At 40.2% G+C, this 16383-nt stretch overlaps 1 protein-coding gene across 1 annotated transcript in view; it reads left to right on the forward strand.

Annotated features, from left to right (window-relative positions):
* MYO3B (myosin IIIB) overlaps positions 1–16383 on the forward strand; it is a gene marked incomplete at its 5' end in the record, with an annotated part of 464298 nt that overhangs the window by 265489 nt on the left and 182426 nt on the right. Inside the window, 3 exons of the mRNA XM_081260604.1 lie at positions 512–591; positions 7573–7650; positions 9959–10164. Coding sequence (XP_081116730.1) covers positions 512–591; positions 7573–7650; positions 9959–10164 — 364 coding nt within the window. The remainder of the gene's footprint in view (positions 1–511; positions 592–7572; positions 7651–9958; positions 10165–16383) is intronic.

A 16383-nucleotide genomic window follows, 5' to 3' on the forward strand; every position in this document is an offset into this window, starting at 1 on the left:
ATCTCTGATGACATAATCTTGAATAATTTTACTTATTTTCTGATTTAGGTGATTTTCTTTCTTTTTCTTGCCTAATTCTTCTAGTTAGGACTTCTAGTATTTTGTTAAATAGAAGTAGTGAGTGTACTACTTAGACCTTCCTGATCTTAGAAGAAAAGCTGGCACTTTTTCACTGTTGAGCATGATATTAGGTGTAGGCTTTTCATATATATTCTTTATTATGTTGAAGTAATTTCCTTCTATGTTTGTAAATTAGATACTTTTGTTGCTTGTAAAACTAATGTAAATGCAATTTATTTTATAAATTATTTAAAATTACTTACAATCTAAAGGTAATTATTATAATTGATATAATTGATGTTACAAAATTCAAATTTTTTCAAATAGATCATTTGAAAAGTTTTTTTAAAAAGATAAAAACACAAAGGGAGAATTCACTCATGATCGAGTTTCCTTAACTTTTCCTTCACTTTTCCTTCAATTTAAGTTTTTTATCTTTTTTTTTGCTCAGGTAATTTGGCCCAGTCAAGAGCCAAGATAATAGCAGCCTCAAGATCTTTGCCTCCACATTTCAGTTCTGGGAGAGCTAAGGTGAGCAGAAAATTCACACCAATGATGTGTGGGTGTCGGGGAGAGCGGTTGTTCCTACCCTGCAGATAAAGCTGCCGTGGATGGCGTTAGTTCCCTTCATTCAGCCCACTGTCTGGGCGGTCTGGTAGTATGGTAGAGAGTTTGAATCTATATGGGAAATCGGGTATTAGGAAATTTGAAAAAAAAAAAAAAAGAACCTCATAGAATCTATACGATTGTGATTCTCAGAAAGATCACTTAAGATACAAGATAATGACAACTGAAAATAAAATCCACCTTGAAAGAGATAAAACACATGTCCTTGAGACTATCAACAGCCTGCAGAGGAGGATAACAGAGATAAAATAAAATCAGCATGGAGGAAAAAAATCTAACTCTTTCCTATTGTTCTACTCTGCTCTCTGAAACATGAGTTGTATACTTTGTCTGGGTGTGTGTGTGTAAGGGGTTAGAGGGTTCATAAATATCCAGCTGTAAATTATGTTTTTTTTTTTTTTAACAATTCTGCCCTACCAGCTAATGGTTAGCCAGGATATCCAGGGCTGCCTGGTTGATACTCATTGCATATACAGTAATCCCCCTGATTTATGGTTTAGCTTTCCATGATTTCAGTTACTTTTAGTTAACCATGGTCAAAAAACATGAAATGGAGTATTCAGAAATGAACAATTCATAAGTGTTAAATTGTGCACCATTCTAAGCAGTAGGCCATCCCTCTTGGTTCTGCTCAGGATGTGAATCATCCCTTGGTCCAATGTTTCCATACAGTATATTCTACTTGCACATTAGGTACTTGGTAGTTACCTCAGTTATCAGATCAACTGTCATGGTATCACAGTAATTGAATCAGGATTTGTGTTCAAGTAACCTTTATTTTAACCTAATAGCTCCAAAGCATGAGTAGTGGGATGTTTGGAATTTGAATATGCCCAGGAGAAGTTGTAAAATACTTCCTTTAAGTGAAAAGACAGGAGTAATCATTTTTTAAAGTATATTGTCATAATTACTCAATTTTATTATTAATTCTGGGTTTGTTATGGTTTGGATATGAGGTATCCCCCAAAAGCTCATGTGTGAGACAACGCAAGAAGGTTCAGAGGAGAAATGGTTGGGTTATGAGAGACTTAACCAATTAGTGAATTAATCACCTAATGGGATTAATTGGGTGGTAATTGAAAGCAGGTAGGGTGTGGCTGGAGGAGGTGAGCATTGGGGTCCTGGCTTTAGGGTATATATTTGTGTCTGGCAAGTGGAGCTCTGGCTCTGCTTTCTGATCATCATATGAGCTGCTTCCCTGTGCCACACTCTTCCACCATGATGTTCAGCTTCATCTTGAATCCTGAGGAATGGAGCCTGCTGTCCATGGACTGAGACTTCTGAAACTGTGAGCTCCTAATAAAACTTTTCCTCCTCTACAGTTATGCTGGTCAGATCTTTTAGTCACAGCAATGAAAAAGCTGACTAAAACAGGTTTAAATCTCTAAATGTGCCTAATAAATAAATTAAACTTAATCATAGTTTTGTATGTATAGGAAAAAGCATGATATATGGGTTGTGGTAATATCTACAGTTTCAGGCATTCATTGGGGGGTCTTTGGATACATCCCCCAATGATCAGAGAAGACTACGTATTAACCCCCAAAATAATTACCTTGATAGAGAAATATACAGGTCACATCTCTGAATTTCCTTATTTTTCACATAAAATGTTAATTTTAATAAAGAATAAGCAATTCAACCACACATAATACTGTTGAATATTCTCCCTAAATTAATATAGATATATTTACATATGTATATATTTATCCTTACTTTTCCTGAGAATAAAAGACTTACTTGCACATAGTAGGAAATCAAGATATTTTTGTTAATAATAATTTTTGTACCCACATTGCTATTCTGATCCATTTTTATGTTCTACTTTTCAACCTTGCTACTTCATGAAAGAATATTATGTAACAGGGATTATGTGGACCCCTAGAAGGGACTTACATAATTTGAGTCATATCCTGTGCAGGGCCAAGAAGGATGGCAATCTATGTATAATGGTGCACAATTGAAAACTTGTGAATTGTTTATTTCTGGAACTTTCTATTTCACATTTTTAAAACATGGAGGGGTTCTCAGAGTCTCCTGATCTTACACTTAAACTTTTGTTTATATTAAATGCAGCCAATTCTTGGTATTTCTGAAAGTCTTAGTCTGTAAGTCACTGCAGTCACTGAATCAGCAAACACTGACCCATTTGCTCCTTGGAAAAATACAGGGTGAGGTTCCTGAGAGACACTGGTTAGAGTCAACAGGTCAATGCATAATCTCATTTTCTATGTTTTGGTTTAATGCTACCTTCTCTACTATATATTTCTGGTAAATAATTAATTATATCCAGCATTTCTTTATGTAAAAGAGCACTTCTATTGCAGCATTTGTGTCATGGAACTCAGCCAACCGCACAAAAACTCATGCCCAAGTAAAGCTCAAGGAACGTGTACCTTTTCCATGAGGCACCGTGAAACCTTATTGGGCTTAGGAATGGTGAACAGGTGCTTCTGCATTATACCTGGGGGCCATTTCAAACAGCACCAACAAAACACAAATAAGTGCAAAAGTGAGGCAGTTAAATAGACATCAAAAATAGACACTCATTTATAGGAGCAGAGCTGAAACATCACCCTCTTTGACTTTAGTTGGAAACTTGTGCATCTGGAGACTCAAAGTTTTCACTGCTTTGTGAGCATTGACTTATGGGGGTTACAAATAAATGTTAGCAAGGGGACAAATTTGCAATTATAGAATGCACGAGAGATGAAGATGGACTGAAATGGGGTGGTTTTGTTTGTATGTTTATTTTGGAGTTATTGGCTGCCACCAGATTTTTAAAGAGATCATGACGCAAAAAGATTAAAGACTCCTGTACAGTATTCCTCACTTCCAGATTCCCCTCTTTTCCCTTATTTGATTTTTGACTGCGGGAGCCTGCCAGACATTTCCTCTACCTTCCAAACCATCCAACTGTGTTTTCTCTCTTCCTGCACTATCTGCTGCTCTTCAGGCCCTGCCCAGATGAGAAGCATGCCTTCTAGTATATTTACATCATTAAAATAATAATAACATTATTATTATGTATAGATAAGATGAAAATGACCATAGATTCTTTTTTACTTGGAAAGAAAGTAAGTTGGAAGTTCAAATGAAGGCATCCCAAAATATGAAGGGCAACAATAATTTTGAAAACAACCTCCAATCGTCTTTGTCTTATCCTTATCCAAGATAAAAGAGCAAAAAGCAACCCTCGATGAAGCTGTGCTCTGTAAGGGAGAAAAAGTAATGTCTTTTCCTCATTCGTCATAAGGTACATAACTGAGACCCTCATGACAAAGACAGATTGCTGAGAAAAAAGCATGCACATTTATTTAATGTAAGTTTTACATGACAGAGAGCCTTCAGAAATGAAGTCCCAAAGGAACAATCTGTGTGTTTTTACAGAAAGTTGTGCAGAGGTATCATTGGAAGGCAAAAAGGTTGACCTGTGCTAATACACTAGGGGCAATTTATTTAAATCCTTCTTGGTGTCCCTGTGTGACATTGTTTCCTTCTGGTATAAGATAAGACACTGGTCATATGAAGGCCTTAGGGAAGACCGTGAGAGAATGACCTTTATGGACTGCTTCAGAAAAGAAAAGCAAAAAACAAGGAGTAGCCTTCCTGTTTCTGCTCTTCCAAAGGCCAAGGTGCCACGTCCTGGTTGGGGGAGGGTGTCCTGAGCCCAGCCAGCTCCAACACAGGCAACATGACTGCTCAGGCCTGTTTGCAATACCAGGCTTGCTTTCCTGTTCAGTGCCACAGGGGCTTTGGAGAGGGGTGATGCTGTAGGCACCCTTCTTAAGGGATGAATATATCACTTGGTAGCAGTAAAAATTCTTGACAAAAGGCCTTGTCAGGAAGATAATAAGTCTAAGCACTTCTGAGGTTTCAGAATGCAAATAGTGAGCACTTACTGAGACCTGGAGAAATTTTTTCAGGTTTTCTTTCTTTTTTTTTGCTGAGATCTGGATGATTTACGGGACTTTTGGAGTCTATGTCTTTATCCTAGAGTAAATTCAGTTGACAGATGAGGCAAATCTTTTTAATAATACTATGCTTCAGACTTTGATTTTATAAGTTATATCAAACCACATAACTTGGTGGTATATAATGTTTAATGTTTGAGAAGTCACATTTAGGAATCAGAACTGCTAGGCTGCAAGACTCTGGAAAACTTACCCCAAATCTTGGAAATCTCTCAGTCTTCATTTTCTCATATGTAGAATGGGACTAATAGTAGAACTTACTTCAGATTGTCATTCTGAGAGTTCACTGATGTAATGTAGGTAAAGCGTTTAGTACAGGACAATGATCTCACACAGGGTTCACTCAATGCATGTTTTATTTCTCAAGTTTTGGTTGGCATCCCTGGAAACCTGCTCAGCTGTCATGGCTGGGGACCTGCAACGCAATTGCAAAGCTTATTCATGAAACTTGAAGGCCAACGAGCTCTACTCACAAGGACTAGGCAGGACATTTGCCATCTGGGCTAAAAAGTGAGCTTGCTCAGTCAGCTCCAAATGATTTATGTTATTGTGAAAATCAGTTTTATAGGAGGAAAGTGTCCTGAGTTAGGCAGACAGTGGTTTTATCTAGAATATCCCTTCTACTGATTGTTTTAAGATTGGTTCCCTCTTTTGGATCCACTCTGTGTTCAGGAGAACCTTATGACTATGTAAGTATGCGAGAGACCTTTCATCAACCCGAGACTTGTCTGAATTCTTAAATTAGAAAATATCTCAACGACTTATTATTTCTTCAGTAAAATACAGTGCTGAGTATGTAGGTGATGAATTACAGACAAACATTAGCATTTCCAGGTTTTCATTTCCTTTCCAAGAGTTACTCAATATGCGAAAGCAAGGACCGTCCTTTTGAAACAGAGTGCTGGGTGGTGAGACTCAGATCCTACTTGCTGGGGCCTCCCTCCTGTCCACACCACCAGTTTTACAACTTTAGAAGTGCAAATTGGTGCTGCATTCTGTTTTTTTCTTCCCCCTTCCCCATTTTGCCACAGGTTACAAATCTGTGCTGAGCTAGAAAATAATATCTGCAATTCCTTTTAAACTGTGTCCCAGTAGCTGGGCCTGGTGGCATACATCTGTAGTCCCAGTTAATCTGGAGGCTGAGGCAGGAGGATCACTTGAACCCACAAGTTCAAGGCCAGCCTGCTGGCCCAAACAAGCTAACAAAATTGTGACTCGGCCATCAAGCATTTCTGGTCACTAAGCTCTTAAATTCTTGAATGCCAATGGTCTACTGTACCTTCTGAAGGGGGTAACAGGTCCACCCCTCACCACCTACTCAGGTTCAGGGAGGATCTCTAAATAAAAGGAAGTTGTTGGGGGCTGGGGATATAGCTCAGTAGATAGAGTGCCTGCTTCACATGCACAGGCCCTGGGTTCAATCCCCAGCACTACACACACACACACACACACACACACACACACACACACACACACACGAAGTGGTTGGGGGAAATTCCAGAGAGAGAGAGAGAGAGAGAGAGAGAGAGAGAGAGAGAAAGAGAGTGTGTGTAGGGGTGACTGTCCTTGAATTCTCATACAGAATAACTCTTGGAAAGGAAATGAAAACCTGTTCTTGTGTGTAAGCAGGGTGAGGGGAGAAAATACAGAGGAAAAAATGTTGAAAAAAAAATCTCTCTGAATTTACCATTCAGCAAAAGGCTGACCCCAGCCAAAATCTTCCCTTTAGTCCTAATTAGCTTACCCCAAACCTCACCAGCTCTGAGCTCTGTGCTCCAGTGGGGGTTGAGAGAGGGAAGAAACCCACAGTGTAGACCCATCAGTGTAGACCCATCTGAGCATGGAAGCATCTCCACAGGGGGCCCTGTGCCTTCCCTTTTTAGTATAGAGCATCCTCCCTTCCAAACACAGATGTTTTCCTTTCCTCCTTTTTTTCATTACAAATTTAAAAAGAAGACAGGCAGGTGAGTCGCTGTTACAGCTGCATGTGGATGGCACCCAGAATGCAGCCCATAAAAGAGAAAGCTGCACAGCCCAGATGTGTCTTCACCTGGGTCATATTCCTGATCCCTGTTTGGGTTGCTCTTCTAGTTTTTGATAACTCGTCCCTGTTTTTCCCCCTTCTTAAACAGACCTGTTTTCTTTTTCCAACCCAATTGAAGTGTTTCCTTCCATTTTTCTCAGTGGCCTGAACACCCCTCCAGGTGTACCTCATTATTCTCCCCTCCTAGTGCCCCCCACCACTGCTTTTAGCACCCATTTGTTGATTTCCTTGAACAAGTCTGCAGATGTCCTCACCCCACGGGGAGGTGGCTGCCTGGACAGTGGTCCACCTTGCAGAATGTGCTGACATTTCTGCCTCATACCCTAGCCACCTGATCAGGGTAGTTGGGAAACTGCCACTCATGGACTCCACCCACCAAAGAAGGATTTTTGTTGTTGAGTTACAATAACGAAACACAGATGGCTTGTCATCCATTCCTTTTTTTTTTCCATCCAGAAATTCCTTCCATCAACCCAGGTAGTTGAAGAGATAATTGGGAACATGTGTCACCCACTGGGTTCCCTGGTGATTTGGTTACCCGAGCTCCTGCCTGCAGTGAGCACTTGGGAACTGTGGGAGGCAGGAGCATGTTGGGCATCAGTGTCTGATGGCCTGGAGGGTGACTGGTGCTGGCCTCATTCCCTATGGTTGGGATCTGTGTCCTTATAATCACCCAGCCTCAGGGGTCTTTCCAGTATTCTTGAAAAATGCATGTCCTTTTTCTTCTTTTAAAGTTCTCCCCACAGTGTACGCTGTTGTATCTTAAACATCAGGTATTTCTCAAATAGCCTTTCAGATTTGGGAAAACCTGGAGAATGAAGGAAGTATCTGTATTCTCAAACCACTTCCCTCTCTCTGTGCTTCTAGGTGGACACCCTGGAGATGATGCGGCATCCGGAAGAAAGCACCAACATGAAGAGGCAAACCATGGCTTCTTACTTCCGGGTATGGGGTCTCATTGATCTCTAGGAAGACTTTTTCCAGAAGGACCTTGCCAAGCCTTTCTACAAGAGGTTCAAAGTCATTGGAACAGGGCGAAGCTCAAGAGCCAGTTAAGAAAGTGGGGTGGTGGGAGTGGGGGCTGGGTACGTGTGGAGGTGGCAGCAGAGAGAACATTGGCACTCAGCCCTGTACATTGGGCACCCTGATTCTGCTAGCCTTCTTGGCTTTGCAACTACAAGAGTCAGCCATTTCTTCAGCCAACAGTCATAGTTAATAAAATCCTCGAAGATAGCTTACCAAGTTCAGATACTGAGAAAAGCATGAGATTTATTGACCCATTGCAAAATCCATTTTCCTGAGCCTTATTATTTCCCACATCTGCCTCCTTTGGGTAAAAACATTTGTCTCTAGAAGGGCTCTGTTAAATGCCCATTATATAGCAAAGATAAGACACATGATTCTTCCACCACTTTGCACAGATTCATTCATCTTCAAATTATTATAAAGCATTAGAACTGGAAGCCTGTTAGAGATCAAGAGTCCTCGGGAGCTAAGGTGGGTAGACATCTGGGTAGCTTCATGGTGGAGATGCTCTTATGACAAAGTAGGAACCTATCTCAGTGGGAGAAGAATAAGGTGGTATAATGGGGTTGACAGTGGAAGGGATTCTACAGGGTTGGATGGTCAGGGATAGGATCTGGCTCAAGAGCTGGAGGTGCAGGTGGGCTGAAGGGCAGGACCTTCAGTGCTGAGCTCTGTGGATAGAAGACTCCATGGAAGGCCAGTGGGTGCAAAAGGATCTAAGGCCACAATGTCCAGCTGAAGCACTTGGGTTTCAGAGGCAGACTAAATTGAGCTCATGATATGATCTTTCTCTCCAACACTCAACCCATGTGGTGATTCCTACATCTCTGGCAGATGGCTTTCAGTACCTGCTTGATCATTCTGGTGTTTGGACATTTCTAATTGTTACTTATTTCTTATCTTGAAACCCCACTCTGGTCCTGTCCTCTCTAGCAGCCATATAATCATTCCCCTCCTAACCCTTGCTATGTGTGCACACGCACGTGTACACGTGTGTATGTTCGCATGGGATCTGGAGGCTCTTTGACCATGGGAAATCAACCTCAGGATCCCAAGCAACCCATCCCCCTGTTATTGGAGAAGCCTCTGGCTTATAGTTTTTCAGAATTATACCATGACAACAAGTTTAATGTCCTTAAAATATGGTCCCTCAAAACTAAATTTATCATGATACCTTGATAAGCTAGACACGACCAATTTTCATCAGTAATGGGTGATCATAAAAGCATGGAACTGATTTCCCGCGTGGTTCTAATTGCCCCTGAAGGGTTGCCTGGAAGAGGAGTTCCAGCAATGCTTTGCCTGAGGGACAGCGGCAGCCTCCTGGCACAAGTACCCCTCTGGTTTCACATTTCCTTTCCTCCTCTCTCTACCAAGTATATGTTAGTTGATCATCATAATCTTCTTTTTCTATAATTTTTCTTTGTGTGTGTTTTGACTTTCTCTATTCTTTTTTGTTCCTCTTCCTTACTGCCATAAGGAATAGGTAGGATTCACTTAGACTCTCTGGTGGTTCTTAGGCTAAAGAAACAAACCTTTCCCTCAAAGTTGGGTATTTTATTTTACTTTTTGGTGGGGGAGGGAGTGCCAGGGATTGAACTCAGAGATACTTGACCACTGAGCCACATCCCCAGCCCTATCTTTGTATTTTATTTAGAGACAGGGTCTCACTGAATTGCTTAGTGCCTTGCTTTTGCTGAGACTGGATTTGATAGTGTGATCCTTCTGTCTCAGTCTCCTGAGCTGCTGGGATTACAGGCATGCACCACCCTTGGGTAATTTTTTTAGTATTTATTTTTTTGTTGAAGTTGGACATAATACCTTTATTTTGCTTATTTTTATGTGGTGCTAAGGATCAAACCCAGGGCCTCCCACTTCCTAGTCGAGTGCTCTACCGCTGAGCTACAATCCCAGCCACACCCCTGGGTATTTTAACTTATGGTTTATGGACATTCATTTTGGATACCTGAGGGTATTCCAACTAGAGCGTGTTCTTAGATAGGTTTCTGCCAGCGGGGATATTGCTTGGCACTAGGAGATGATTAAAGAATGCTTTTGAATCTTCAGTTAGCTCTAAGGAGAACTTATATTGCCATCTGCTATTATTGATTTCATGTTCTGCTTCAAAGGTCTGTGAGTCATTCACAAATCCCAAACTGCTCTTAGAGGCCCCTCCGGGTCCACGCTGGTGCTAACCTCATTTTGTGTGTGGTTTTCTCCCTGGTAGTATTCTCTGATGGACTTGCTCTCCAAAATGGTGATTGGACAGCCCCACTTTGTGCGTTGCATTAAACCCAATGATGACCGAGAGGCCCTGAAGTTCTCCCGAGAGAGGGTCCTCACCCAGCTCCGCTCCACAGGCATCCTGGAGACCGTCAACATCAGAAGGCAGGGTTATTCCCACCGCATCCCCTTCGAAGAGTTTGTGAAAAGGTCAGTATGGTATCTTAGGAAATGCATGTTATAGGGCTTGGGTGTAGCTCCGTGGTAGAATGCTTGTCTAGCATGCATGAAGCCCTGGGTTCCATCCCCAGTCCTAGGGAGGGGAGGAGGAAATGTGTGTTGCAAATATAGCTGTCCTCTGGTCATTCCTGTCCCCTGTGGTTGCTCCTCTTGCCCACTTCCTTCCAAACAGGTTACTGAATGGTTACCAGCTGCCATGTACTTGCTGAAATGTTGTATTTTTATTGTGTTCCAACTAAGCTGCAGTGATCCAGAGGACAGAATAAGCTTCCTTCTGATCACATTAAAAATAAATATACATAGGCATTTTTCATGTTATAAATTCTTAGGTCTCTAATTATGCAGATAATTATGATGGATGTATCTCTTCATACATGGGCCAAGATTCTGGAGGATATGAATGTACCCAAGCAGCCATTCCTCTTCTAGGGTCTGACATGATATAACAGTGATAATGAACACTTACCTGGCACCTAAAAGTTCCTAAGAGTACAGGACATTTTAGGGCACTATTCTCAACTGTAAAATCTCATTTGATCCACAGAACAATACTAGAAGCTAGGCTCTATTATTATTCTCATTTTACAGGTGAGGACATCAGCTCACACAAAGAATTTATTTTTTATTTGTTCTTTTTAGGTATATGTGACAGTAGAGTATATTTTGACATATGATACATACATGGTATATAACTTATTCTAATTAGGATCCTATGCTTGTGGTTGTACATGATGTGGAGTTACATATTCATGAATTCATATATGAACATAGGAGAGTTATGTCTGACTCATTCTACTGTCTTTCCTGTTCCCATCCCCACTTCCATCCCTTCATTTGCCTTTGACTAATCCACTGAATTTCTCTTCCCCTCACCCGATTGTTGTGTGTTAGCATCCACATATCAGAGAGAAAATTTGACTTTTGGTTTTTTGGGATTGGCTTATTTCACTTAGCATGATAGTCTCCAGTTCCATCCATTTGCTGGAAAAAGTCATAAAGTCATTCTTTTTTTATGCCTGAGTAATATGCCATTGAGGTGATACAAAGAATTTAAATGATTTTCCAAGGTCCCATGGTATAAACGATAGAGCCAGAACTTGAAATCAGTCTATTTTCAGCATCCACATAGTTAATCTGCATTTAATTGATGTTTATTGAACACATAAATTGCATAAATAGCTTTCTAAACCTAGAAACTGCCTTTGGATGCAGTGCTGCTCTTTTCTGGACAATTGCCACAGGGATGCCTTGTGTGTGCATATGGTTTCAGGTCGGATTTACAGAATGTTCTGTGAAGAAATAAGGAGCAACAGTAATCGAAAATCACCTCTGAGAAAGAAGCACTACACTCTGAGCATGCCCAGAGAGGAATATTATAATCCATTTTAAAACCTGCTTGCTGGCCACCATTAGTGCTTTTTCACTCCCATTCTAAAACAGGTGCCCAAGGTCATTTTTTTACCTTATTCTCAGGAGAGAATGGATCTTAAATATGGCAGCGCTTGCTTCATCAAGTCTTTCAAATTCTGCTAAATTCCATGGGGATGGGAGAAGGAAGGATGAAAGAGTTTCTTACATCAAGAGCTTTTAACTTAAAAATAAGAATGAGATGGCTTAAATGTCTTTATGCCTCTGTTTTCTCTCTCTCTTAAATTTGGAGGTGGAGCAACAAAAAAAATTAGCTCATAAATGTAACTAGTCAAGTATTTTTAGCCACAAAGTGTTGAATACAGAAAAATATTTAAGAAAACAGGTCAAATGCTAAACAGATTGGTACTTCTTTGTTCATAATCAGAAAGCCATTAGGCAAGTATGAACAAGAGTTTCAAAATGTCAGTAAATCTGAGGGTATCAAAGATTTCTGAGCCAGCAAGTTAATTGGTATTTTGATCCTTTGAGCAACTTAACAACAAAATGGATGAGCTAGCAGTTTTCCCCCTTGATGTTATTCAACAAATAGGTGCTTCTTATCTTCCTGCTCAAGAGTGCTGTTTTGTAAACTCTTAGCAGGAAATATGCAGACAAAACAATCAAAGGCAGGGAACAAGCCATAGAGCCATTCAGGGTTTACCAAGCAGAGGCAAGTGAAAGGTAAAAGGCTGGTATGAGGTTGCTCTTTACCTTTTCCTGGTTTGTGGCATTCAGGACTGAAACCTGTAAGGTCGTGTTCTTGGGATTATATTGTCTCATCCAGAGTAGGGAAGAATTTCTCCAGTCCCCTGAGTCTGCAAACTTGACCACACCTCAAATGCTTCCTTGTTCTATTATCCTAGAATTTTCTTGCAAAATGACTTGGAAGTGCCCTTTCTTATGCTCTAGCCATGGGCCTTTGAGGAAAGGGGTGTCCTTTTGTCCCTTGCTCATCAACCATCAACACCCTCTCAATCAATGGGGGCCAGGTGAACTAGAAGTCTTTTTCTGTTCACTAGTGCAAAAGAGGAACCCTGGTATGGCGGAGCAGGTATCAGAACCTCACCAAAGTCAGACTGTTGAGGGACACGATAGATAAAAAAAACCACTGTGAACATTCACTGTCTTCCTGGTCATTGGACTCTGAAGCAGGGTCCCTCAAAGGTCTACACTAGGACTTCACGTATAACTGCATGTGTTGGGGTGTGTCCTAGCAAATACCTAAAGGACAAGGATAAGGCTAATGTCTTGTTTAACTTTTATAGTCAATTGTGCAATTTAATAAGGAGACCTGGGTTCTAGTATCCTTTTAGACTTAGTATTTGGCAAGTAACCCCATATTTCTGTAAAAGATGTTTCTGATCTGCATGACAAGAAGTCAGGTATGCACAGAGCCCACATCTTGAAAAATGTCAGTGATTTCATGCAGATTTCTGGACCTTACCTAGCCTCTAAGACTTCCAGAGATGCTTGCAGACTCCTAGTTGAGCTCATAGGATGTGAAACCTGCACCCAGTAGGACCCCATTCATCACAGTTGTTAAATCAGCCTCAGTTGATGGAAATGAAACTCTTCCCTCTTTTGTCCATCGGCATCCTCTGTTCTTCTCATGATGGCCTGGAGAGCCATGGTGCTTTGGTATCGCCTGCATCTCCTTCTCCCTTCTATTCCTCCACTTCCTCCCAGTCAGAAACGAGGAGTCACTTTGACTTCTCTCTCCTTCACTTCCTTTTAACAGTACATGACGAGGCCCTGATGCTTGGACCTGTGAAAAGTTTCTCCACAAAGTTTTCTTGAGATTCTCCCACCCTTTCTCCCAAGGCTTTAGTTCAGGTCTGTGTTATTGGGGTGGTTGTTATCAGCCTAATAAGTTACAACCAGGGTTCATGAAAGTCTACAATTCAATGGTTTTTAGTATATTCATAAAGTTGTACAGCCACCAATATCACCTAATCATGGGATATTTTATTACCTAAAAAGAAACCATATACCCATTAGCAATCCTTCCCTTACCCTTCACCCCACCAGCCCTAGGAAACCAATAATCATCTAACTTCTGTCTCTCTAGATCTACCTATGCTGAAAATTTCATATAAATGAATCATACAACATGTGGTCTTTTGTGTTTGGCATTTTTCCTTTGGCATAATGTTTTCAACCATCATTCATGATGTACAATGTATCAGTATTTTTCTTCCTTTTTATGGATGACTATTCCATTGTGTGGACATGCCATATTTTGTTTATTCACTCAGTTGGCAGCCTTTTGTATCACTTCTACTTCTCAGATAATGCTGTTGTGTATATTCATGCATAACTTTTGATGTAAACACATTTTTTTTCACTTAATTTGGGGTATTACCTGAGGGTAGAATTTCTGGGTATGGTAGCCCTAGGTTCAAAGTGGCAATATCAGTTTATACTCTGATAAGTGATGTTATTTTTTTTTACTGGAAAATAGTAAAACAGTTTTTATTTATTTATTTAAATTTTATTTATTTATTTATTTATTTTTATTGGTTGTTCAAAACATTAAAAAGCTCTTGATATATCATATTTCATACATTTGATTCAAGTGGGTTATGAACTCCCATTTTTACCCCGTATACAGATTGCAGAATCACATCGGTTACACATCCATGTTTTTACATATTGCCATACTAGTGACTATTGTATTCTGCTATATTTCCTATCCTCTACTATCCCCCACCCCCTCCCCTCCCATCTTCTCTCTCTACTCCATCTACTGTAATTCATTTCTCTTCCTTTTTTTCCCTTTCCCCTCACTTCCTCTTATATGTAATTTTGTATAACAATGAGGATCTCCTTCCATTTCCATGCAATTTCCCTTCTCTCTCCCTTTCCCTCCCACCTCTCGTCCCTGTTTAATGTTAATCTTTTTCTCATGCTCTTCCTCCCTGCTCTGTTCTTAGTTGCTCTCCTTATATCAAAGAAGACATTTGGCATTTGTTTTTTAGGGATTGGCTAGCTTCACTTAGCATAATCTGCTCTAATGCATCCATTTACCTGCAAATTCCATGATTTTGTCATTTTTTAGTGCTGAGTAATACTCCATTGTGTATAAATGCCACATTTTTTAAATCCATTCATCTATTGAAGGGCATCTAAGTTGGTTCCACAGTCTAGCTATTGTGAATTGTGCTGCTATGAACATCGATGTAGCAGTGTCCCTATAGTATGCTCTTTTAAGGTCCTCAGGGAATAGTCTGAGAAGGGCAATAGCAGGGTCAAATGGTGGTTCCATTCCCAGCTTTCCCAGGAATCTCCATACTCCTTTCCAAATTGGCCGCACCAATTTGCAGTCCCACCAGCAATGTACAAGAGTACCCTTTTCCCCACATCCTCGCCAGCACTTGTTGTTGTTTGACTTCAAAGTGGCTGCCAGTCTTACTGGAGTGAGATGGTATCTTAGGGTGGTTTTGATTTGCATTTCTCTGACTGCTAGAGATGGTGAGCATTTTTTCATGTACTTGTTGATTGATTGTATATCCTCCTCTGAGAAGTGTCTGTTCAGGTCCTTGGCCCATTTGTTGATTGGGTTATTTGTTATCTTATTGTCTAATTTTTTGAGTTCTTTGTATACTCTGGATATTAGGGCTCTATCTGAAGTGTGAGGAGTAAAGATTTGTTCCCAGGATGTAGGCTCCCTATTTACCTCTCTTATTGTTTCTCTTGCTGAGAAAAAAACTTTTTAGTTTGAGTAAGTCCCATTTGTTGATTCTTGTTTTTAACTCTTGTGCTATGGGTGTCCTATTAAGGAATTTGGAGCCCAACCCCACAATCTGTAGATCGGAGCTAACTTTTTCTTCTATCAGATGCAGAGTCTCTGATTTGATATCAAGCTCCTTGATCCATCTTGAGTTAACTTTTGTGCATGGTGAGAGAAAGGGATTCAGTTTCATTTTGTTGCATAAGGATTTCCAGTTTTCCCAGCACCATTTGTTGAAGATGCTATCCTTCATCCATTGAATGCTTTTAGCCCCTTTATCGAATATAAGATAGTTGTAATTTTGTGGATTGGTTTCTGTGTCCTCTATTCTGTACCATTGGTCCACCCACCTGTTTTGGTACCAGTACCATGCTGTTTTTGTTACTATTGCTCTGTAGTACAGTTTGAAATCTGGTATCGCTATACCTCCAGATTCACACTTCCTGCTTAGAATTGCTTTTGCTATTCTGGGTCTTTTATTTTTCCATATGAATTTCATGATTGCTTTATCTATTTCTACAAGAAATGCCGTTGGGATTTTGATTGGCATTGCATTAAACCTATAGAGAACTTTTGGTAATATCACCATTTTGATGATGTTAGTTCTGCCTATCCATGAACAGGGTATATTTTTCCATCTTCTAAGATCTTCTTCTATTTCTCTCTTTAGGGTTCTGTAGTTTTCATTGTATAAATCTTTCACCTCTTTTGTTAGGTTGATTCCCAAGTATTTTATTTTTTTTGAGGATATTGTGAATGGGGTGGTTTTCCTCATTTCCAGTTCAGAAGATTTGTCGCTGATATACAGGAATACCTTTGATTTATGTGTGTTGATTTTATATCCTGCTACTTTGCTGAATTCATTTATTAGCTCTAGTAGTTTCTTTGTAGACCCTTTTGTGTCTTCTAGGTAAAGGATCATATTATCCGCAAATAGTGATAATTTAAGTTCTTCTTTTCCTGTCTTAATGCCTTTAATTTCTTTTGACTGTCTAATTGCTCTGGCCAGTATTTCGAGAACTATATTGAATAGAAGTGGTGAGAGAGGG

Source organism: Spermophilus citellus (assembly GCF_964194105.1).
Source record: "Spermophilus citellus genome assembly, chromosome: 11".
Taxonomy (NCBI): Eukaryota; Metazoa; Chordata; class Mammalia; order Rodentia; family Sciuridae; genus Spermophilus; species Spermophilus citellus.